The sequence below is a fragment of the Falco biarmicus genome, chromosome 14, assembly GCF_023638135.1.
Source record: "Falco biarmicus isolate bFalBia1 chromosome 14, bFalBia1.pri, whole genome shotgun sequence".
Lineage (NCBI taxonomy): Eukaryota > Metazoa > Chordata > Aves > Falconiformes > Falconidae > Falco > Falco biarmicus.
In genome coordinates, this window is record NC_079301.1 from 23,591,671 (window position 1) to 23,616,581 (window position 24,911).

Here is a 24,911-nt window from a genome sequence, read left to right on the forward strand (position 1 = left end):
GTCAGGAGCCTCATTTCATACCTCTAGGATCTCCCAGAAAGGAAGTTTAGCTGTGTTTGGCTCAAAGGTGGCCAAGGACTATCTTTGACCTTGCCAGTGCATCTTCTGCTGTAGGGGCACAAAAACATTACCAAAATGATTGAGGGGAGAGCACAGACAGGTTTGGGGGAAGTTTCTCCAGGGGCAAAGGCTGGAAATGCTGTGTTGCTTTGCGCTGGTGCAAGTACAAACAGAGCCCACACATCCTCCAGGAGGATCGTGGCCTCTTGCAGACCATCTCTTGACACCTCCCCCGAGCCTTGGGTGCCCCTGGTGCTTGCCACAGCAAGCAGGGCTAACACAGCCTTTCACCTGGGGACTCCTCTGAAATGCCAGGGAGGTTCCGCAGCATAAAGCAAAGACCAAAACCCCTGCCTTGGAGTCCAGCTTGTGATCCCACAGCCCAGGAGATCCCACAGCCCTGGAGATCTCTTGCTTTGAGTCAACCCTTCACCCCACCAGGGTTACAGCAACTGATGGCTTTGCCGGCCATGTGCAGTTGCACGGGGTGGAGGACGGCTCAGACAAAACAAACACGCTTGAAGCCAGGCTGCATTGCCAGCCAGCTCCAGGGCCTCTTATCTCTGCCTGCCCAGCAGCAGTCTCTGACCCCACCAGCTGCAGGGGAGGCTGCTCCCTGGAGGTGCCTCTGCAGCCCTGAGTCGTCCCCTTTACAGGGTCCCCTCTGCCCAGTCTGGGGCAGGAGCCCTGGGGGGGTCCTGTCTGCACAGGAGCTGCTGAGCTGCCGTGGGGTGGGGGTGTCAGGGCATGGAGGCTCCCTTTACCCCCCATGCTTGGAGGGCAGAGCAAGTCCCCTCCCAAGGGACAGGGCTGCACTGCGAGCATTTCAGTGGCGAGGCAGCTGTTTTTTGTGCTGTCCCCTGTAAAGATGCAAAGGAGGGAAGCCCCAAACCGCTCTTCCTTCTTGAGCCAGGGTACCCACTGTGTGAGCAGGAGGGTTTCCTGGAGGGTCTATGGGGTCAAGAGGAAAAGGGGAGATCAGGAGCCCTGGTTGGTCCTAGCCCAGCCTTGGGGCAGCAGGGATGGGGTTAGAAGCAGATTTCCAAGGCAGCTGCTCAAGTGCTGAGGGACTCCAGGGGTCTCTTCCCCCTTGCAGGGGCCACCCCAGCCAGCCAGGACCCTGAAAATCCAGCATACACGAGCTGTGACAAGGGCTGATGACAGTAAAGGCAATTCACAGTGGATGATCAGCTGCCTGACCCCTCTGAGGTTTATGGGCACCTTCGCCATCATCTCCGGGTCCCCAAACAGGCCAGGGATCATGGACCAGCTGTGACACAGAGCTGCCCACCACACTGGGAGCAAGCCCCAAGCAAGGGATGAGACACGGCCATTCCCCAGAGCCAGGGGCTGCTGGGGAAGGTGCCTAAGTGGCCCTCAGTTTGCCAGGGTGATGCTGGGGTGATGGGGAGGCAACAGGGGCAGGGTGTGCCCTGTACCCATGTTCCTCTCCTTGTACAGTACCTGAGTGGCAGACAGGTGCCCTCCTCTCTGCCATGCCTGCCTCGGCAAACACACATGCACAGAGGAGGTGACAGTGGATGCCCTGGGGCAGCACTGCTGTGCCACTGCCTCTGCAGGAGCGAGCACTTTCTCTGGGAGCAGAGAGGGCCGTCATGGCTGATCCACCATCGCAATGGGATATTGGCTTTGCAGGGACAGTGAGGAGGGTCTGACAGTCTGGGGTGTCTTGTCTGTCCCACTGCAGCAGATCACCCTTGGGTGGCACCGGCTGTGTCAGAAAAGGGCCGTTGCAGGAGCCAGCAGTAGCTGGCACCCTGCCCTGGCCAGGGCTGTTTGTGTTTGTTCAGGGATATTGTGCCTGATCCATTCCTGTCCCAGTGGCTCTTGGGCAACCTCCTTCCTGGGTAATCATTGATGGGCTTTGGAAGACTGGCAGGACCTCAAACACTGGCCAGGGAAATCTGAGTGCTGAGGTCAGGGGAAATTTCCACAGCAGTGTTTGGAGATGGTGTAAACCTGGCACAGAGCTGTCCCCAACATCACCCACAATGAGGTCACCAGCCAGCTGCCCGCTCCTTCCCCAGGCATGGTCCTGGGCTTGGGGTGGCAGTAGGATGTGGAGGGACAGTATGGAGAGGTCAGCCTTCCCCATGGTGCAGATGAGCCCGTGTCCCTCTGTTCTCGCCCTGGGCTGCTTTCCAAGTGTTGCCCCGGGTCTGGACAGTGGGCAGCTTGCCCGCACTGGCAGAGCACGGGGCAGCTGGGCTGACATCAGAGCCAGGCTGTGGGCAGCTCTTGGGGAGGGTTCGTGGGACAAGATGAGCCACTCATCCTCGGGAGCCTCAGCACCTCCTTCTGACATGGAGGCAACCCCTCCTTGACTTGTGCTGCCTTGTAAGCCCCAGCAAAGTCCTCCCAGAGCCTGGATGCCCGGATTTCCCACACTGATTTTCCTGGGGATTATGCTGTTTCTAATGATCAATTAAAGCAAATTGGCCAGGTCCCACAGGCCCCTAAATCCTGGCTAATCCCTGGCACCTTCTTTAACTCCCATTGCTCATTCATTATGTAGCAGTCCCCTGGGTGGAAGTGTTTACTCCAAGCATGGCTTTTCCTATACGAAAGCCTTCCGGGTCCCTGGGTTTGTCTGAGTTCGAGAACTTGCTGTTTCTAATTGTTTTATTTGTTCTGGTGCTCTGAATGAATCTCCCTTTCTTGGCAGGAATGAGGAAGTTCGCTTTCTCAGGAACATTTTACTGCTTAGCAGCCTCCTTATCGCCTCTAATAGATCCCATTAACCTTGTGGAGCAGTCACACTGGCTCTGGCACATACAGGCGGGAGGAATCTCAGGCTGTTTGTGCATCTTGTGCAGTCTTTTCACCCACCTGCATGACCCAGCTGGTTTTCATCTTCCTTAGCTCTTCTTGTATCTGATGCTGTCATTTGACATCATGTCCCACTTCAACACAACACTCACATGCTCCCTCCTTCCCTCTCTCTTGCTGTTCGTCTAAGCTCAGCTCCTTGGGGCTGTGTAACCTTGCTCCTGTCTGGAAAGCTAAAATCCTTTTGCGGCTGTGCAACAGCAGCTCCCACCACTGTCCCAGCCCTGGGAGGTGTCTATCCAGAGTATTGTCCCAGCACACAAAGCCACCTCACCAGGGAGGACAAAGCTGTGGCTCTCCACATGCTGACCCACAGCAGACTGCAGGCAGATGGCTCGTCTCTGGGCTCCCCTTTCTCCAGCTGGCTGGGGATGAAAGGATGGCCAGTGCTGCTGGCTCCCCAAAGGGTGACATCCCTGTGTCTTAAGGGACAGCTGGACCCAGATCATAGCATTTGACCAAGGTGAGGACACAGCTGCAGCCCACAGGCAGCAAGCCATATAGGTGTTCAGAGTTTTTTTTTCCCCCCAATGTGGAAACTCATCCTGTAGTCCATGAGGATGTTGGGAGGACACCTGAGAGTGGAGAGGAGTTGTCTGGGGTAGAAGCACCCTGCCTGCTCCTTCTGACATTCCCAGCAGTCCACAAGCAGACAGGGAGAGGTGCCATGCCTGAGGGCCAGCACAGTGATGGTGCCTCAGCCAGGGGCACCCTGCATGCCCAGCACCGCCTGCAGTCTTGCTGCCAGGCGACTGCCTGCTGTTTGTTTCACTTCCTGATACTGACAAACGCCTGTGGCTGGGTGTCAGGGCAGGGTGCTGGAGACCACAAGCCACCGGGGAACATGGTATACCCACCCGAGCACCCCTGCCTGTGGCCTCCACCCCCACACAAAGCCCAGTCCCAGCGGCATGCAGCTTCTGCCCTCTGCGGCAGGCTGGGCTCTTGCTCTGGCAGGTCTCTCTCCTGTTGAGGCTGTTCAGGTGACAGGGTGGCAGTGCACCTGGAAGGGGGAAACAGCTCTGTGACCTGCCAGGGGACTGAAAACCCTGATGGGGCTCAAGGCTGGCACTGCTGGGTCCCATCCCAGGAGGCCACAGGCCTGGGCTGGTTCCCTGTGGTTGTATAATGGCAGCACAGTACATGCCAGGGCAGCAACAGCTTCTCCGCAAGGACTGCATGTGCTGTTTCAATAGGCGCTGCCTGCATCCCACAGGTGCCAGTGCCCATAGGCAGGCAGAGCTGGCAAAGGGTACAGCTGCAGCATGCCCGCCGTGGACAGGCTTGCCAGCAGCTCTGCCAGAGCCTGGTACTGGCACGCATGCACACTGGAAACAGCTCCATTCCCGTCTGCCTGGCCTGATCCTGGGGCCTGATCCTGACCGTCATGTGGCCCCTGCAACCCCATGCCCAGATGGGGACTGCCTGTAGCAGCAAGTATCTACACACACTGCACTGAGCACATGTGCAAATCAGCTACATGTGCACTCCCCCTCTCTGCAGCAAAAAGTTCCCTGACCCCCTTCTCCACCATGACCTGAAGCTGAGCCAGAGTCCTGGGGGGATGGAGCCCTGGCAGCTCAGCCTGCCCCAGCAGGGTGGGAGAAGAGGGACGCATCCTCATCCCAGCCCCTTTGCTCTCCCGCTCTCCCTTCCACCCCAGCTCACCTCCATCCCTATCTTCAATCCCCATCCCACCACACCTCCACTCCCATCCTCATCGTGCCCACATCCATACCCCATTGCATCTCCGGCCCCATTCCGTTCCATCTCCATCCCATCCCATCCCCTTCCCAACTCCAGTCACGCCCGGGCCCAAGGACAAGTGGGAAGGAGTGGGTTCACAGTCCCCCCTCCTCCCAGTGCCACATTGCACCCCCATGCAGGTCAGGGTGCGGGGGCCCGGGGGAGTGGCGTGGGGGCCGGGAAAGCCCCGCGCTGCCCAGCAGCAGCACCAGCAGCAGCACCACCACCAGCAGCAGCAGCAGCGCCAGCAGCTTCTCGTTTTTTCTCAAACCGGCCGTTTCTCAGACGCTTCCTGCCGCGGCGCGTTAACCCTCGGGGCGCCGGGGCAGCGGGAGGCGGGGGCAGCCCGCGATGGCCGCCGTGCAGCTTTAACCCTCGGCTGCCCGGGCTGCTGCTGTCACCCACGTCCCGCCGTACGGACTGGCCGAGCCTGACTCGTTCCCGGGAAGCAGGGTACGGTGAACTACGGGGAGCTCAGGGCAGCCCCTGCCGCGTCCCGGGGCAGAGCTCAGCCATGCCTGCCTTGCCTTAGGGCCTGGGTCAGCTTCCCCTCCTGCTGCCCGTGGGTTGCCTCTTCAGCAAGGTGCATCCTTGCTGGGGGGGAGGAAGGGGGTCTGATGGCGAGGGCTGGTGAACCACGCTGCCCCGGCACCCGGCTGCCCCGGCGGGGGGCTTATCTCCTTTTGGGTGCTGCACAGCGTGTGCCACTTTCTCCAGGGTCTGCGGCACAGCGTAAGAGGACATTGTGTGCAGGAGGAACAGGCAGCCTGGGAAGGGTATTTCCAAGCTTTTTCCAGAACCAGAGGGCCTGGGAAAGACACAGGGTCTCTTCAGGTGCCTAGGGGTGACAAAGCCCTCCTCCAGCCCCCAGATGCATCAGGGGCTGGGGCACAGACCCTGTACCCCGGGGGGAGAGGGTGGCAGCCCCTTTCCCTTGGCTGTTCCAGCCAGGCTTGCTGGGTGCTCGGCCCAGGGGTTCATCTCCTGTCCTGCTCCAGGAGATGCCAGGGACACCACCACGGCTGGGCTCAGCCTTGCGCAGCAGCTCTGCGGTGACATGGGCCAGCGGCAGGGAGGGGTTTCTGGTGGGGCTGCCCTGTGCCATTGGCTGGCACCGTGTCACACCACACTGCGGGGACAGGGAAAGGCTCTGCCCACCCGTGGGAGGAAGGCTGATCTCGAGTAAGTGGTTTGGGCGGGTGGGTTTTGCAAAGCGGTTGTAATAGGCCCTTGTGCCATTGCCTGTCACTGCTGCACAAAGGCATGTGAGGGCTGTGGGGCATCCCAGCGATGCAGGGAGGGGACAGGGGATGGGGAGAGGTGGCGAAGGCAAACAGGGCTCCAGACTCCAAATGCCATCACTGCGTCCCTGGAATGCAGCCATGGTGTGGGGTGTAGCAAGGTCAGATGGGGTACAGAGCTCATCACTGCAGCCCAAACCCTCCCCAGAGGGTTGCAGAAGGCTGGGCAGACAATTTCCCAGCAGGTGGGAGCCCAGTGGCACCCCAAACACCCACTGCGGTGAAATGGCCAGCACAAGCGCAGCAAGTACCCTGGGAAACAGCCATTCCATGAAACTGTATTGCCCCAGAGAGTGGCAGCACGGGGGATGCCCTGTGTGTGTGCGTAGATGCCCTTGGCCTGCATGTGCAAGGGATGCACGTACACACTGTAGGGGGTGCCTGTACCTTGTTTGCACACACACACAGAGCAGGGAAAGCAACCAAACACAGTACTCACACACCCAAGGCACACACATGTGCATGCCTAATTCTTGCACTAGAGTGTTGGCAGAGCTGCCTGTGCAAGGCTGCAGTTGGGTCCCAGCCCTGGGACAGACAGGGGACAGGCACCCTGCATGTTTTCGAGCTCCTGTGGCCTGTGTTTTGCTGTTTACCCACCGTTTCCAGGGTGTCAACCGTTCTCAGCTCCCTGGTTTTGCGGTGACTCACATTGGGCTGGGGCCAAGTCACCCGCACTAGAGCAGAAACCCAAAGCAGTGCAAAGCAGCTCTGCCAGCAGCGCAGGGCACGGCCACCTACCAGCTATCGTGGGCCTGGGGCATTCCCAGCCCCTTCTCTGAGCTGGGGCTGTCTCCAGCTGGCTGAACAGCCATGACCGTGGTATAAAACCCCAGGGGAAGACACTGCACCTAGCTTCAAACTATCCTGCCAGCCTGGGGCTCTGCTCACACACCTCCTGGTATCCTCCAGCCTTCAACCCTCACCCAAATGCCATAGCCACCCAGCATCCTCAGAGATGGAGGGTTTTGGGGTTTTTTTTCCCCTCTCCCACCTACCCCATGGGGTTGAATCCAAGGCTGGCTGTACCCTAGGATAGTGCCGGGGCACGCTCAGTCCCCATCCAGCACTGTTCAGTCCGGCTGACCCATCCTCTGACCCTCACACCTTGTTTCAAGATGGTCCAAAAAGTAGTAAAATAGAAAAGTCAGTGATGTCTGTGAGAAGCAACAAACCAAAAACACTGGAGGAAGGGCAGAGCTAGACTGGGGGTGCATACAGTTCCACAGTCTGAGAAAAAGCTTCCTCCCTACTCGCCCCCCTCAGCCTGCCCTGCACACATCTCTCCCCTGTCACAGGCATGACAGAGGCCAAAGACCCGGAGGCTCAGGGCACCTTTCCTTACTGTACACCTGCCTCTCTGGGAAAAAGAAAAAGGCACCTGCTCACATTTCCAAACTCCCATCCTGGCTCAGCCAGAGCAGTTGGGGGGGGGGGGGCAGGGACGGACGACGACTGACCCCCACCTCTGCTGAAGGAAGTGAGCTGCCAGGTTTTTTCAGCTGTGGAAGCAGCACTGTCCTAACCCCAGCAGGTTTGCAGCAGAGCATCCTCACCAGTCTCATCCCAGCAAGTCCCAGCCCCTTCCTCAGCAACCCACACTGCCCCTCCCCCGACAACACCTCTCCCTTCCCAGCCACGGGGCGCACACTTGTATAAAAAGTAGAGTTTATTGCCATTTCTACCTAGATTTACACAACTGTGTCACCGCTTCTGACGTCAAAAGGGACGTCCTGTCACTTCCCAGAGAGCTGGTCAGGGAAGGTGAGGAACCCAGGAGCATGGGCCAGCTCCCTGCAACCCAGTGGGCTGGAGCACAGCCCCTGTTGTGCCCTGGTCAGTCCAGATCCTCCCAGCGCTCTTGCATGGCTCTGTCATGCTGGCTGCTAGAGGGGGGTGAATCCATCCCCTCCGTCATGCCGCTGGCAGCACTGGCCACCCAGTTACAGCTGCTTGCCATTCCAGTCTTATGTCAAATCCCCCAGCTGTACAGAGATGGGCATGGCTGGCCCAGAGCAGGGCACCACTCATGCACGTGTTTATACATAAATACAGCTACAGAAGATGCCCAAGCTAATAAAACAAGCTTTTTTTTCCTTGTAATCTCCACACTGATGTGCGTACAGCCATGCACTACACTGCAACTGCCACCACCGGTGCTACTCAGTCAGGTTTGGGTTCCAGCATGCTCCTGGGTGGCTAGTGGGACAAATCTGCATCGCTCACGAAAAAACGTTCTTCCTCCAACGTCAGGCTTTGCCAGAAAGAGACAAACCCCCCTGCACAGTGCAGCAAAGGCACAGGACTGTGTGCTCTCCTTCCAACCGTGGATTCCCATCAAAGTGCCAAAGGGTGCCTGGCACTGCTGGGGTGTCGTAGATGCCCAGGTTCCAGCAGCGCCTGGGACAGGCAGGCCAGATTTACTCCCAGCACATGGTGGGTGGTTGGATGGGGAGGGGTCAGCTGCCCACGTCTCCCTTGCAGAAGAGCACCCTCATGCAGGAGATGGCCACTGGCTCTGTTGGCTGGCCAGGCTTGCCCGGGAGGGGGCACGGCTCCATGCCGGGGTCAGGCAGTCCTTCATGTGAGATGAAGGCGGAAACGATTTTGCAGGAGATTAAGTAGAAAGAGTTCTGTGGCTCTGCCCACCCCAAGGACAGAGCCACCTTACACCGCAGAGCCCCCTGAGTGCTGGGCCGGGGCAGCTGCCCCAGGGCTCTGCTCCTCCGGGCACAGGACCTCCGCAGGGAGCCGGGACTGGAACTTCTCCAGTTGCTCAGGGCTGGCGAGGGTCTTCAGGAGGCTGTTTTCACGTTCTAGCTGGGAGTTTTTCTCCAACAGTTCTTTGATTTGCTCTTTCAGGACCTCAACCTCCTCCCGCACTGCATACATCAGGTGGTTTTTCACAAGATCCTGCAAAAGGGCATTGAAGAGACTGATCACTTGATGATTACAGCCTGGGGGTTGCTCCCACCCTGCTCTGCAAAGCTCTGCCCCTAGCTGCTTGCCAAGTAGCATAAAGGCTTTTTCCAAAGGCTGCCCCTCCCCACCTCACCCTTGGCACCCTGGCCAGGGCTCAGTGCTCACCCATTTCAGACCCCGCAGGCAAGCACCCACAGCATCCCTAAGGTCCACCTCCCAGGTCTCGCTGCCGCCGCCCCGTTCTCCAGCTCCCCTGCCCCCTCGGGGGTTTGGCAGACTGCAGTTCCCTGTCACCCATGGGACCTGGCTTGGTTACCCCCACCCCCCAACCCCGGAGGGTCCTTCCCAGGTTCCCCCCCCAGCAGGCTCCCTGCGCACTGCAGCGCTGCCAGAGCCAATCAGCTCAGCCACTGGCGGGCAGACAAAGCAGCTGCTCTGCCGGCAACAGGCTGGGGAGCGGGGATCCCCCCTCGGGCAGAGCACCCACCCGGGGACCCCCCCGCCCACCAAATAAGAGCACCGGGGGGGTCACGAAGCAAGGTGCGCGGGGAGAGCAGCCCTGCGGCTCACCATTGCCTGCTCGATCTTGTTGTCGATGGCCACCACGCTGGCTCCGGAGGCGCTGGAAGAGAGCGGAGAGGCAGCGCGTGAGCAGAGGCTCCCGGAGCACAGCCCTTCCCGGGGGTCCGCGCCCACCGCGGCTCCCGTGCACCGGGGCCTCCCCCTTTGCCGGGGTCGGCGCACCGGGCCCCCCCGAGCAACAAGGCAGCCGGAACCCCCTCAGCACGGGCACAGCAGCAGGCGACGCGCCGGCCAGCCCCGGGCCACAGCGGAGAGCGGCGGGGCCGGGCGGACCGCACCGCGGCCGGTACCGGGGCTGCCCCTACCTGTTATCGAGCTTCACGGAGACCACGTCCCCCCCAAGCAGCGAGGAGAAAAAGGAGATGGAGAAGTTGTGGAGCTGGTAGACAGCCACCTCCATGGGGGACTGGTACATGCCGGTGCTCATGGCTATAGCCGCGGTGAGCTGGATGCGCGGGCGAAGCAAAACCGAACGCAATGCAGCGCTGCCCCCCCCCGCCCCCGCTTATATCGGCGGCGTCCGCCCCGCCGGGCGGTGCCAGCGGGCCCGAGCCCGCCCGCCGCCCCACAGCGCCGCGCCCGGTGTCGGCCCGGTGCTGCGCCTGCTCCCCAGCACGGCACCGCTACCAGCTGGTAACGCAGCCTGGCACAGCCCCCCGGCACCCTGGCACAGCCCCCCGGCACCCTGGCACTGCGCCCCGGCGCTCCACGGCCGCACTTCTGCGCCTCCCAGTTGCACCCCAGCACAGCGTGGCCCCCTCCCAGTGCAGGACCCAGGCTCTCCAGCACTCTGTCCTCTCTGCACCTCTCATCTGTACACCCACCCATCTTCTGCAACGAGAGTCCTGCCACCCCACCCCTCAACCCCACGTTCCTGCGCGACCCCCATGCCTCAGCACCCCCTTCCTGTGCTCCCCACGTATAACTGGGATGGGAGTTCAGCTGTGCGGGGGCCCCGCTTGAGGGACTGGGAAAAGGGGAAAACGCGCTGTGCCTTTGGGGTACGCACGCCTGCAAGCCCACGACCACCAGAGCCCGCCCCGGCTGCAGAGACGGGGCAGAAGGGAAACGGGCAGCCACGGGCGTGCAAAGCAAAACCAGGAGTGCAACCCCGGAACGGGAGTGGAAAAACAACACAGGCAGGCAAAACATGACCCGGAGTGCAAAACAAAACCGGACTGCAAAGCGAAAACGGGAGAGCAAAACAAAACTGGCGTGCAAAACAAACCCAGGGTGCAAAACAAGCCCAAGACCAGCGGGCGGCCCGCCCCGCCCTTGCGTAACCGCCGCCGGCCGGGGGCGGGCGCCGCCCCGCGGCCCCGGCCGGAACTGCAGCGGCCCCGGCCCCCCACCGGCCCCGGCCCCACCGCTGCCCCCCGAGCTGCGGGCGGGGGGCCACGCTGCGGGGGCGCGCAGCGGGCTCCGACACTGTGTGCGCCGAGCCGCGTCCCCGCGGGTGCACACGCCCGGGCAAGCACTGGGGTCACACCAGGTCGGCCACCGCGCCCCCGGAGCGGCCCGCACATGGGGGGGAGGCAACTTCCCGTCCTCCCAAACACCCCTAGCAACATGGTGGGGCTGGGGCTGGCATCGCCCCCCAGGTGTGACGCTCCCCTGCGCTCGGCCGTCCGCCAGCTCCAGGGCTTATCTCTGCCCTCCGGACCGGGACCGGCAGGACTTTGCTCAGCCCCAGGCGCGCACCCCCCCCGCCCCACTGCCGCCGCCTCCATGGGGCTTGTCCTCCCCAAACCAGGGTCTGATGCTAAACGAGACCCTGAGGGACAGCCCGCAGCACGGTGCAGCACCCGAGAATGTGTTAGTGCTGGCAGGAGCACCTGCACCCCAGAGATGCCACAGAGGACCCCAGATCCTCTGACCCAGGGGGCTGAAGGTGCCCAGCACCAGGCTGGTGGGTGCCAGCACGGAGAGAGGCCAAGGAGCCACAGCCGGTGGGCACGCTGCTGTGCCCCTGTCTTAGGGAAGGGGTGAGGGTGGGTGGACCGGTATCTCCCTGTCACAAAGGGAAACTGAGGCACAGTGCAGCATGGCTGCTGCTCAAAGCAGTGCCCTGCCAGCTTGCTCCCCAGCAAATCGGAGCCCCACCTCCCAGGATGGGATGAGGGCCATGGTGTCCTGAGCAGCCTGAGATGCTGTGTGGCCCATAAACTGTGGCCAGGCACGTGCAGGTGCCCTGAGACACACAGGTTTGATGGGGGGTGCGAAAAGCATCTTCTCCTCCCCGGTGTGGGGGTTGTGCAAGGGATGGGTGCTTCCTCCCCGGGGGGCACGTGTGGGACCCGTTTGTCCCTCTCTCTGCTGGGGGAATGATGCACATCCCCCCTTGCCAACACCAGCCCAGCCCACGTCAAGCTGCTGAGCAGGGGGACTGGTGTTGCAGAGAGTGGGCAGGGGTCTGTCCCCCCCAGCCCCAGGGCTGGCACGTGTCCCTCCACCCTGCCCGCGGCCAGGCCCCACTCACCAGTCCCTCCTCCTGAAGAGGCTTGGGGAGTACGGTGGCTGGAAGGCCATGCTGGTGCCTGCAGCCCCGCTCCAGCCCCTCTGCTCGCCGGTGGCAGCCAGCACGCCAGCAGCAATGCCGACTCTGCCCGCAGTAGCGTCCCCCTGGCCTGCCGGGTGGCAGGGACAGCCTGGGTGCCGGCACGTCCCGGGGCTGCGGGCATGGGGTAAACACACTGGGTGGATGACCTCAGCCGCGCTCAATTGGCCCTTTCAGGGGCCGGCGGGACAGTGTGCCATCCCGAGCCGCGTGGGTGCTGAGCAGGGAGCGGGTGACTGCCCCCCTCCACGGGCAGATGAAAGGCGCTCTGTGTGTGCTTCTCCCCAGGGTGGCTGGCAGTGGGCAGGGGTGGCAGCCCCCAGGACAACAGGGCACAGCTCCGTCCCCTTGTCCAGGACAAGCCCAGGCCACCCACACCGAGGGTCTCATGACTCAGCTTCCCATTGCAGCTGAGGGAAGGTGCCCATCTCACTGTGGAGAGGGCAGGAGGGAAGGGGAGAGGCATTTTCTCTCCCACGATTGGGTGTGTCAGTGGCTGTGCCACCTTCTGTCTCCTGCAATGAGGTGGGCAGCAGCAGGGAGACAGGGTGGACAGATCCCAGCCTGCTCCTAGCCCTGGAAGCTGTGCCTCAGTTTCCCCACCTTCACATCTCCCATGCTATGGCTCCCCCAGACCTGGCCCAGCCCCCTTCCCAAAGGAAAGCCCAAAATTATTAGTGCCAGGGACCAAGGGCTCCAGGATGGACAGATCAGAGCTTGGCTCACAGTCTTTGCCTCCCAGATCTGGGGTCCTGGGTGCTGCCCAGTCGCTTCCCGACACAGTGCTTCAGCACCCAGGGCTGGGGAAAAGCTGGTGATTTCCACAGCTGCTGGAGCGAATCGGGGAAGTGCAGCGACACAGTGCTTTGGGAGGAAATTGCTTCAGCTCTGCCACCTCCAATATTTTTCCCATGGAGCTGGGACTATTGCAAAAATAAACAAAAGTAAGTCACTGACTTTGCTGCCATCCCTCCTGGGGTCTTTCCCAGCCCTGCACAGCCCTGAGCACCACCATCACTGCTTGGGGTGTGGGCTCCCTGGCTTTGAGGCTGGGAAGGATGCTGCCCTCCTCCATGAGACCCCCAGGGGAGCGATGCTTTTTAGGGGTGGAAGCACAGAAGGCTCTGCTTTCTTTTTCCTTCCTGGCACTTAATTAATGAGGAATCCCAAGGCAGCATGCTTGGCTAGGGGCAGGTCATGCTGGACATGGGGGCTGCCTCCTGCCCCTGGCACAGCCTCAGCCAGGGATGCAGCCCACCCCCTTGCAGCCCCCCACCCGCAGACCTACTCGAGGAATGTGGCTTCTGCTGCAGACACCCCTGGCTGTGTTGCTGGGTGCACGCAAATGTAGGCACACCTTGCAAACCATACATTCACGCAGACATGTGCAAGTCCTGCATGCACATGCATGCCCTGCACACACAGGCACACCCACACGGACATGCCCACGTGCATTTTCTAGCCCACATGGGCATGCACCCTGTACAGAGGTGCACACGCACGCATGTGCACTTGTGCATGCACACCCTACAAACATGCCCCTTCTGCATGCATACTGATGAATCCTGCACGTGCACTGCAAATATGTCCCAACACATGTACGTTGCTGTGACTCACAGCTGATGCAGACACACACCTGGGCATGCACACAGTGTTGGCAGTGCGGCATGGGGGCAGCTCAGCTCAGGAGGCACCCCCCAGCCCACAGGGCAGCCCCACTGCAGCCCACCTGGGATCTCAGAGGTGGGAGCAGCAGTGCACAGCCCTCTGCCGTACCCCTGGTTTGTGCTCAGCTCTCCCCAGGGATTTGTATGGGAGGCCCTGTGGGCTGTCCAAACACCTCCCACAGCAGCAGAGTCCTGCATGGGGCCCCAGCTGTGCCCGGAGCAGTGGGGGAGCCCTTTCCCAGCCCCCTGTGGCCCCAGCAGATGGCCTTGCCAGGCTGCTGGCCCTGCTCCAGCAAGGCTTCTGGTAGCCGCTTCCTCTCCCACTGCTCCGTTCCTGCTCCGTCGGGGCCTGCCAGCAGCACAGCAGGGTGGGCAACATCCCCCCTTGCTCTTCCTAAGGAGCAAGGGCCATGGACTCGCTGCTACCCTACGGCACCAGAGGCCATGGTGATGGGCACCTTGGAGCAGGCCAGCCAAGAGGGGCCAGTGGTGTCAGCTACATCCCTAGGGTTGCAGCATGGCAGCTCTTGCCTCATGTGTGCAGCTATGGGATGTTCATCAGGCAGGGTCCCAGCTCGTCCCTGTGGTTATTTTAGGAACAATAACAGCAGCCACGATACAGTGTAATTGTGACACTAATTGTTGCTCTCTCTGGGGGAAAAAAAACCACCCTGTGGCTGTCATGGAGCAGCAAGGAGAGGTGGTGACACCAGCTACTCGCTGGTGTAACCTGCAGCAATGGCCCTGCACGATACCCCAAAGTTGCTTGCGACCCCTCAGCCAGCCTACACACAGCCTGTGCCAAGCCTGGGAGACATCAGTCCCAATTCCCAATTGCCAGGTGACATTTGGTGACGACCCCTTCCTCCGCAACAGGATTCGGCAGCACGGACACAGCTGGGCTGCAGCCCCCAAAGGGCTAAGACCTCGCTGGACCCAGGGATGACAAGGAGCAGGACAATGGGATGCCCTGGCACCCCACACCTGCACCATGTTGTGGGTCAGAGGATGTAGCCCTGTCCCCATGGCCCTAGGGATGACATATGCTATTGCGCTGAGCCTCATGCGTTGAACCCCTGCCAGGCACTACGGTGCCACATGCTGAAGGATGCCCTTGCCCCCTCAGCTGCTGGTGGGAGCTGAGGGACCGGCCAGGGCTGCAGGAGCAGTCCTGGCTCCTCAGCCTCTGCTCTCCTCCAGCTCCAAGCCATTCTCACTGCTCTGTGGCAGTGTTCCTGGCTTGCTGTCTCCCAAGGACTCAGTTCAATGGGAGGAAGGCCCTTCAGAGGGTCCGAGGCGTGGGAAATGTTTATTGCCTGGCCTCAGAGACACTGGAGAGCAATACGGGAAAGGCGCAGAGCCAAAGCTGCCCAGGCTGCTCCGCAGAGTCAGATCTCCAGCTCAAAGGGTCAGAGCAGAGAGGGAGAGGAAAAGCCACCACTTGCAAACACGCAGCTAAGAAAATGCGGCCTTTCACAGCCTGAAATCCTGCAGCCGTGGCTGAGCTGGCCAAGGGGACTGGGGATGCCAGCGCCAGGGCCAGCTGCGTCCCACAGGAGCTGAAGGAAGGGTGGCTGGAGACGTGGGTGATGGGTGGGGCTTGTGGAAGCCCACAGTGGGAAGGGCTGGGTATGGAACCGGTCTGTGGAGCCCCCAGTCTTGCTCCACAGCCCTGTCCTGGTGCCGGGGAAGGAGAGGTAATGGCATGAGGCTGCCCATGGGCAAGGAGGCAGCTGTGTCATCTGCTGTCCTACTCAGCCATCCCACTCCCAGCACCCCAAACTGTGTCTGGCCGGCCCTGCACCACTGGCGTGGGGCTGCTGGGCCAGTCCTGAGGGCTGCTGGGCCAGAGCTGCCTGCTGCCAGGGCACACTGGTTGGCCAGCTCTTGGGTTTCTCATCCTGAAGATGTCCTGGCTGAGCTGTTTGCTACAGGCTTGGCATGACTCCCAGCTCAGTCGTTGCCTTCCAGGGGTTGTGTGGGACCTGTGGCAGCGCCATGCAACCAGGAGCCCTGTGACACGGGGACCTGGTTCACACCCACTGGGGCCTCAGAGGGCTCATAAATCCCTCAACCCAGGGCATCAGCTGCTCCAAAGAGAAACCCCTCCTGGGTACATCTGTAAGTGCAAGTCCTTGCCTGCAGAGCCAGTGCTGCTGGCCTTGCTGGACTTAGTCCCCGTCCCAGGGCTATGGGACACCAGAGCAATCGGGAGAGCCACTTTGCTATGTTGGGAAAGCCCAGGGAGCGTTTGCCATTGGGGAAGGCTGATGTGGAACCTGTCCTCCCCTCCCTTCACCAGCAATGGAAGCAGAATGAGCTCCCGCGGGTGGTGGGCAGGGGACACAGCTAACCCCCCACCAGGCAGCGGGGCACAGGCAGGGATTGCGGTGCAGGGACTTCTCCAACCTGTTGGGCTGGAGGCAGTGTGGGGAGGGCGGAGGGTGCTCTGGCAGGCTCCCATGTCCAGCTGTTGGGCTGCCTGCTTCCTCTGATAAAGGTACTTGGCTGTACTCCCAGTTCTGTTTTTTCTGGCGTGTGAGTGCACACCCCGGAGCTGGCCTGCTGAGGGCTGCAATTTTTCTTTCTCTAACTTTGTCACCAGCCCCTCTTCTTCCTCCAGTGCCCCTTGCCCAGTGCACCCCAGTAGCAGCTGCCTCCCAGCAGCAGTCAAGGAGCGGAGGTCAGAGATGACCGGGCTCTGGCAAAGCCCCACCCGTGATGCTGTACATAGGAAGGTTCCAAAGCCACAGCTTCCCCAGGCGTGCTGGGGTAGGAGGGGAAGAGGAAAAAGGGCTGATCTGCTTATTACCACCCCTGGGCCATGCAGCCCAACCTCCTGCCTTGCCTGTGTTTGTTGACACCAGCCCCGTGCTGCTGCCTGCACAACTCGGGCCAACTCAGAGGACGCCCTGCCAGGGGCCGTGCAGCAACCCTGGCCACCCTGCTGCTCCCTTGCCTGCACCCGGCCCATGCGGGGTCCCACAACCATGGCGCACTTAGAGGGAGCATGACAGGTATGGCACAATCCAGCAAAAAACCCCATGGTGTTCCCACCAGCATTGTGCCTGGTGGCGGCGGTGGGGAGAACACAGCCATCCCCCAGCCATACTCCCTACCTTTCGTGGGTCAAGGATGCCCAGCCTCAAGGAGGATGGGTGGACTGAACCCTCAGCAGAGTTCTCATCCACAAATCTGTCCGCAGAGCAAGCATTTCACACCCACGGGCACCATGGGGTGGAGTCCAGCAACTGAATTCCATGTTATCACCTCCTTTGCTTAGCCATGCCCTGCCCTGCAGGTCTCCTGCCAGCTCAGGCTGTGAGCTTCAGGTCTGTCCTTGTTTCGTAGCCCACTGTATCATCTTGGACAGTCCCAGCTAGATCATCCCCAGATCCTGGCTACCCTTCTCTGGTTTGGTTTCACGGAACTGGAGACAGAGCGGAGGTGGCTATGACGCTGAAGGGACCCCCTTGCCGCACCACGGCCATGTGGTGCCCTTGAACCTCCAAGTGTGTGGTGGGCAGGGGGCTGGAAGCTCGGGCGCTGCTCTCCCCTCACCCCTTGCTGGTGCACAGCCGGCTTTTCCAGAGATCTCCAGCCTGAGAGAGGAACCCCAAGGCAGGGCCTCCAGCATCTTCTGAAAGAAATCCCAGGCTGCTCTGCAAGCAGGAGCTGGTGCTCCGGAGCCACACTTGGTGCTGGAAGCTGCTGCCCTGGCAGCATACAGGAGTGCCTGGCTTGGTAATTGGAAGACAGTTCATTGTATAATGAGAGGACAGAGGCTGGAAAGCTGCAAGACAGCAGCACCTCAGCATCCCGTGCAACCCCAAAAGCTGCTCTTCCAGGGCCCACACTAACCCATCTTCAAGGAAACCCCTGAATCCTTCACTTTCCCCTTTCAAAGGTGCCCGAGCTTTGCACTCTCCTGCCTGGCCTGATGGAGATGCCTGGGGGGAGCCACAGCAGACCTTCAACACCCCTTCCCTGGGGCTGGCTGGCCAAGGGGAGCAAAGCCTGGACAGGCATAAGCCAGTGTGGGTCAGGAATAGGAGAAGAGCCGAGCTCCACTGGTGTATGAGCCAGCTGCCCCATGGGAGGTCAGGCAAGGACACATGCTGGGGCTGCACAGTTTCAGCAGAGCTGGTTATTAATACCCCGTCTGGCCTTTGCAAAGAATCTTGGGCATTTCGAACCAGGGACGCTTCGTTAAAACCCTTCCCTTCCTGACATTTCAGAACAATAACAACATGAAAGACAATAAGCTGCCAGCAGGACGCGTACCTGTGACACTGCCATGGCTGTCTGTGTGCCCGGCCTCGGCTGCCAGCCGTCACCTGGCTTGTGCCAACTCTTGGGGAAAACATGAGACAGTCCCCTGCCTCCAAACTGCCTGGAGCAGTCCTGCTCTGCACCACGGGCGGATCACCAGCATGGTGATCCCATGGGGATATCTTGTGCTGCCCCATGGCATCGGCCACCCTGCTGCCTGCCTGGGCAGGGCTGCCAGCCCAGGGGAGTCACAGGCAGGGGTGGCAAGGACTGGATCACTCCCAGGGACAGGGGGACTGCAGCATGGGAAGGGGCCCAGGGCTTCTGCTCTGCTGCTGGAATCATTCTGCAGCAAAAGCCTCTCAAATACACACACACACGCATATATATAACTCTAAACACACAGACAGAGGATGACAAACTCCTGTCCCAAAGCCAGCAATGTGTGGCACCTGGATAAATATAACTCAGAGCTCATAGGCAAAGCACGGCAGCCTTTAATGCCTCTCTAGCCTTCACTCCCCATCACAACCCTCTGGGTATCCTCTGCCCTCTGCAAACTGAGTCTCAGTCACTTAACAAGGGCAGGATCCTCCTGGACCCTCTTCTGCCCTTGGAAGCCACTTTACAGTGGACGCACACATGCCATGATCATCTTCCCTGTGCACACACGCAGCCGCCAGGCTCTGCTGACACGTGCCCTGAACCCCTCTGTCCCACACAGGTCACTGTATTCAGTCCTCTCTGTGCTGTGAGGTGGCCAGGGAGATGGGTGCCAGCACAGAGGAGTACACCAGGGACACAGTGTGCCCACAGAGGCATTGCCCATGGCAACCACATCTGCGCCATGTGCCCGGTGGGAGCTGAGATGCTGTCTGGGTTGTAAAGGGCTTCCTCTGCGGGCCAGCCCCAGCTCACGGCCCAGCTCAGCATTCCCTTATTCCCTGTTATGACAGGCTGTGCCATAGCGTGGTGCAAAGCCGTAGTGTCCCTCCATTGCACCCTGCATCCAGGCACCCTGCTGCCAGCCTGGTCTGGAGACTTCTTGGGCCACCCCCCTTTGTCCCTGGGTGGCACGGCATGTGGGACCTGGGGGCCACAGCCCTGGGCACTGGAGGCAGGTGTGCCCACACCTGTGCTTGCTGTTGTTTTGCTCCAGCCTGAACTTTCTCCTCCTAGGGAATGAGCCAAGATACCCAAGAGGTGATAGCATACAAAGCAGGGGATTGTGGGTGCCAGAGGAACACCCCGATAACAGGCCTGATAAGGGCACCCTTGCTGCTGGCACCAGGGAACCTGAGCAGGTTTGTGGCCCTTGCTTTAGCAGCTGTGCTCCTATACTGGCATGGGAGGATGTGTGGATGCACATGCTCATGTGTGGCTGAAGTCCAGCATGGTGCAGGAGGACCAAGCAGCTCCATCTGGAGCCTGAGTCTGGCTCTGGGGCTGCTGGAGATGCTTCAGCCATGCTGGATCAAGCCCTGGGCTCTGCAGGTCAGGGTTAGATCACTGCTGGGGGTCTCAGACAACCCACATTCAGCATTTCCAGCCTGTCTCTGGAGGGTTCCTCCTGGCTGGGTGGTCTCTGACAGGCTCCCCATGCTCTTTCCTCGCTCCAGCGACGCTGTGAGGGATGCACAAGGTAGGGATGCTCGGGACCAGTTACCTACAAGGCTGATGCTCCTGCAGGAAACCGTCCTGCTTGGGGAGGGTGTGGGTTCCTGTTCAGAAAGGCCTTCTCTCTATGCCCTCACATGGAGGGCATCATGAGCTGCCCTCTAGGGAGACCTTGGCGGTGCCAAGAGGCCAAGCACACACGGAAACACTAGGTATGGGGAAGCCAGCTACCACCATGCTGGCTGGGCAACCTATCTCCCTGCAGACACTGGTGTGGTGGGCAGGAAGGTCTCTGACATCCCTCTGCAATGCCAGCGTTACCCTGAGATTATTCATCTGAGACCCGGGCACAAGCCTGACCGACAGTGGGCTGGGGAGAGCAGCCCTGTGACTGTGTGGCACCTTTCCCGGGGCAAAGGGGGGTGAGGGGAGCCAGCGGCATGGGAGGGGGTCAGCGCTGTGGGGAGAGAACAGCATCCTCCCAGGTGTGTACTGGTGTGTGATTTGAGCAGGGCCCCGCCTGGCTCTGGGTGGAGAAGAGGAGATATGTGCCAACCTGCTCACCCACATCGTCCAGCCCATGCCAGCTCTCCTGCCCAGCCTCTCCTGGATAACATCTGGCAGCCTGGCCAGCCTGTGCCCTGCTCTGCTCTGGGCAGCAAGGGGACACTTCTGCAGGTGCTGTGGGACCTGCTGCTCCACTGAACAGGGTGGGCAATGACACACCCTTTGGTCTGTGCCTTGAAAGAGGCTAGGGGCCACCTTCCCCTGGGCAAGCCAAGGGAACGGCAGGGAATTGCTGTGCTGCATGGAAAGGCTGGAGGAAGAATAAATGCAGGTAGGAGAAGCTGGGCAGCACCACCTTTCCCACCATAAGGTCAGGCCAGCAAGCAAGAGCTGCCCAGGCAGCGATGCCAGGGTGGCATTTGTGGCATGGCACCATTTGTTCCTGTCTGTCGGGTGTCACTTTGCAGCACTGATGCAGGAGGAGGAGATGGAGCCAGGGCGTAAAGGGCATCTCAGGGTGGCTGGGCCAGGGAGTGCATTCCTGCCGGACGAGTGGGCTGGAGCAACAAGGATGCATTGATGGGGAGAGGGGGCTGTGTGTGGGAGCACGTGTAAGCGTGAGAGAGGTGTGGGTGTGAGACTGGAGAGCTGTCCCGCTGGCTGCTCTGCCCGCCCCGGCCCCGCGGGGCAGGTCTGCCCAGGGAGGGGGCTGGGAGAGCCACCCTTCCTGCTCAGGACCAGTGCACCGGGCATTTGTTTGCTTTGCTCTCATGGGACAGAGCTGCATGTAGCCTGACCCGTGTCCTGTAGCATGGGTTGCTGAGCCCTGCAGACCACTGAGATGCCAGTGAGCTTTCATTTTAGCGGCAAGAATAGCTTGTACTCCAGGGAGTAGCTGACCTTGGCATGCCCAAATCCTCCCACTGCCTGGAAGAAGATGCCAGGCAGCCGGTCTGCTGTGCCCGCCTTGGCTTCCATGACAGGCATCTTGTCACCCTGGGACTCCTACCCCGTGACCCAGCAGGCTTCGAGGTGATGTTCCCACAGGCCAGGCTTGCAGGAGCTCCAGGCCGGGGAAGCCCATCAGCACTGAGCTCAGCCGTGGCACACCATGGTCAGCACAGCTTGGCAGGGCTGGCGGTGGCATGTGCTGCATTGTGCACCATGCCTATCCCTGCCTGCTTCTGCGAGATCCAGCTCCCTCCAGTAAGGAGATTCCCCAGTGTGCCCTGGAGAGCAGGAGAGCCCTGCTCAGCCCCCTCCAGCCTCTCAGGATGAAACCATTTGTTCCTGGCTACTAGGCTATGACCAAGAGGGCCCAGCACAGCTGAGCCGAAGTCTAGTGATGCCAATGCCAACTGCACAGAAACTTGTCATCTCAGCCTCCTGTGGAGGCTCAAGTACTATCCTTCTGCCAGGGCACGCACCCAGCTCCAAGCAGGCAGGGTGCAGGTGTCCCAAGGACAGGCATGGATGGGCGGCACGGCCCCATTGAGGAAATGCTGGCCAGGATTTATTTCAGGCTTTGAACTTTAGCTGTGGAAGAGGTCGGAGGGGGAGCAGGCTACAGGGGTCTGCCCTGCTCCCAGCATCATGCCCCCCTGCCCTTCCAGCATTACATTTCCCTCTTCCCTGATCACATGTGGCCTGATCCTGGATGATGCCGAGGCTCAGGACACAACATACACCAGGGCATGGAGGACAGGCTTGGGCACCACAGCAAGGGGAACCAAGAAGCACAGATGTGGACAAACCCTGGTCCCTTGGCACTTCTGCTTGTTCACTACCTCAGCAGAGCAGACACTCACTTGCCAGGAGCACCATGGGTCCTGCTTCCGCAGGGATGTGTTCGAAAGTAGCCAGCCATGCTCAAATCACTTGCCTCTCACCCGTGGCCACCGTCACTATCTTCCCCAGAGGAGCAGCCCGGGTGCTTGGCTCCAACACGTGGACCTGACAGCCCATGCTGGGGACAGTGTCTTGCTCCCCCTCTCCACCCATGATGCCAAGTGGCTGCAGCCTCCCGGAGTGAAGGGAAATCTCTGGCTCCCGTTTACCTCCTGGCTGGGTGGGTTTGCTGTTTGCGCAGCCGGGAGCCCGGGCCGAGTGCCGGGTGCCTTGGCGAGCATCCTGGCCCCTCCTTCCCCACCTGAGCGGCAGCTCGGCGTTATGTAAGCGCAAGAAGAATGTCTCCACCGAGGATGGCTCAGGGGGAGCAGCCTGCTCAGCATGAGACGCTGGCTGGGGCAAGGAGGCATACACATACCACCTGGGTGGCTCGCACGCGTGGGGCAGCTACGCGTGAGCCTGCCCGCCTTCCCGCGCTGGGCGAGGGGAGCGAAGGGTGGCTTGCTTGCCTGTGCACAGCCCAGGAACACGCCTACAGGTGCATGTACATGCAGGGAGGGGAGGGCATGGCAAGGTGTCTGCAAACATGCGGGTGCTGCTGCGCACCCCACTTGCATGCTACCTCACCCACAGCAGACGAACGATTCCTGGAGCTGCTGCCTGCTCTGCTAGTCACGCAGATGCCTGCCACGTACATGTGCCCTCAGCCCTGGGAGGGGAGATGCATCCATCCTGCTGAAGCCACAGGCACTCCAGGTGCTACCCCCCGGTATGAGAGCCCTGGCTGGGCCTACCAGCCCGCAGCACAGCCTTCTCCTTGCTGTCTCACTAGCCCTCCCGGATGGCTGGGCACCAGGTCTAGCCCCATTGCAGAGCCAGAGGTGCCAGTGCAGGACCTGAGACAGCTAGCTCTGTTCCCTCCCCATCCCTGGGGTCTCCCTCATCAGGGCCAGGGACCCTGCGGAGTGCCAGCCCTTGGGACCCCCCCCCTTCAGTCTCTGCCCACCATGCTGGAGCTGGGGAGCAGGTTGGGACCCTGCACTCCTGCCTTCCCCAGCCTTGGCAGGGTAAAGCCCAGCCCTCTGGCAAGCTGAGTGGGGGCCGGCCCCGAGCCAGTGCCCCTGGCGCAGGCAGCCCCCTGCCAGAGCAGCCTGCTCTGAGCCGAGAGGGCGCAGCTCAGTCAGGGACCAAGTCGCTTTCCAGGGATGGGAAATACCACCCAGGCCAAATTTGTCTCCACTCCATTTACTCCAGGGAGAGACAGGGAAGCTGCTGAAAGAGCTGGATCTGGCAGTAGGACTCTCCAGCTTCCTAGTCAGTTTCTCACTAACTCTAAATGTGGCTTCTGAGGCAGCACTGCTGTTTCCCAAGTAACAAGCTGCCCCTCTCTATGCAGGACTAAGTGCCTGTTCGACCCTGGACGGTGTTCATGCCCATGCAGGCAACGTCTGCGTGGATAAGATGTAGCCAGAGAGATGAACAGAGTCCAGAGGCCGAGACACAAAGCTGGAGGCTGTTGTCACTGCGCAGACAGACACAGGACACCAACAGAGGGGCACCACTGGCCATCACAGGGCAGAGCCACCCAGACCTGCGCCCAGGGACTGGGCTGGCACCACGCACGGTGGGAGAACTGGGCTCCCTACCATGCATGGCTGCCCAGGCTTCTCCCCACCTAGAGAAAAACACCCAGCGATGCCACCCTACCCAGCCCCAGGGTCATACGGGTCCCCCTGCCCCTGCCAGCCCAGGGGGGCTGCAGGCCCCATGGCTCGCACCCGCACTGCCAGCTCCTGAGCACACGGGTCCGGCTCCAGGCACGCAGGCAGCAGCCCCTCGGCATCCGTCGTCGACACCCACCTGTGGAAGAGCAGGAGGATGGAGAGCAGGGTCTGGTCGATGTTCCTGTTGCAGATGCCCTGGTTGAAGAGGTAGCAGGGGTCCCGCACGACGGGCTCCAGCGAGTCCTGGCGCATGATGGAGCTCAGCTTGTCGGTGTTGAGGTTCTTGCGGACCAGTTGCTCCTGCAGCTGCCGGAAGCTGCTGACGGTGGGGCTGCCCAGGTTGTTGTTCTCGCCCCCGGCCCCCTCCTCCAGCCCGCTCCGGTTGGCCAAGTCCAGGCAGCAGCTGCAGCAGTCCAGCCCCACGGGCGACCGGCACTCCTCCGCGGGCGACGAGGACATCCCGGGATCCCCCCGCGCGTTGCCACGGCGGCGCAACCGGGGCCCGCTCCCGGGGCCGCGGAGGGCGAGCGGCGGCAGCACGCGCCCGGCTGCCGAGCGCAGCGCACGGCCGCCCGCCCCGGCTCCGCCGCCCGCCCCGGCTCCGCCGCGCTGATTGGTAACGGCGGCCCCGAGCGCACAGGCCGCCCGCCGCCGCACCCCGCCCCGCCGCCGCCCCCCCCCGGGCACCCGCCCCCCCCCGCCGATCCTGCCCCCGGCAGCCCGGCGCACCCAATGCGTGGCTCCCCGAGCCGCTCCCCGCGCCCCCGCCCCGCCCCGGAGGCCTTCCTTCAGGGGGGTCGCACCCCCCAACCTGGGGGCTGGAGTTGGCCCGGGAGGGGGTGGCAGGGGGCCACGGTGCTCCCCCCCGGGGCGGGGACCCCCGCCCCACTCCGCGCGTCCTGGGGAGGGGGAAGAGGGGCTTGGGGAGCTGGAGCATGCCCGTGGCCTCAGCCCCCGAGGCTCGGGCAGGGGCAACGCAACAGCCCCTGCGGCTCCAGAGCGGAGACAGAAAAGAGGGAAGAGGGGAATAAAGCCCCCAGGCTGGCGGAAACGCCGGGAGCTGCCCGGCTGTGCCAGGGAGCAGCTTCACCAGGAGCCAAAAACAGGGCACAGGTGGGATGCAGCCAAGGTGCCCAAGGACGTGGGGGGAAGTTTTGGCTTTGCCTGCAGGGTGCTGGGCACACAAGAAAGGAAAATTTCTGCAGCGAGGGAAAAGGGACTTCCATAGCACTCCTGCATCCCATTGGGCACGTCTTGC

General features: G+C 61.4%; 1 protein-coding gene across 2 annotated transcripts; it reads right to left on the bottom strand.

Annotated features, from left to right (window-relative positions):
- Positions 1-7,608: 7,608 nt before the first annotated feature.
- Positions 7,609-24,267, bottom strand: TSC22D3 (TSC22 domain family member 3). Of its 2 annotated transcripts, none has more exons than XM_056359789.1 (3): positions 23,790-24,267; positions 9,450-9,501; positions 7,609-8,870 (listed from the first exon to the last, which is right to left on the bottom strand). In XM_056359789.1, exons 1-3 carry the CDS (start codon positions 24,110-24,112, stop codon positions 8,625-8,627), a joined length of 621 nt encoding a protein of 206 aa, XP_056215764.1. In that variant the 5' UTR covers positions 24,113-24,267; the 3' UTR covers positions 7,609-8,624. The 2 variants fall into 2 exon arrangements, with proteins under 2 accessions (XP_056215764.1, XP_056215765.1); XM_056359790.1 differs by lacking the exon at positions 23,790-24,267 and adding an exon at positions 9,767-9,961.
- Between the last annotated feature and the right edge of the window lie 644 nt (positions 24,268-24,911).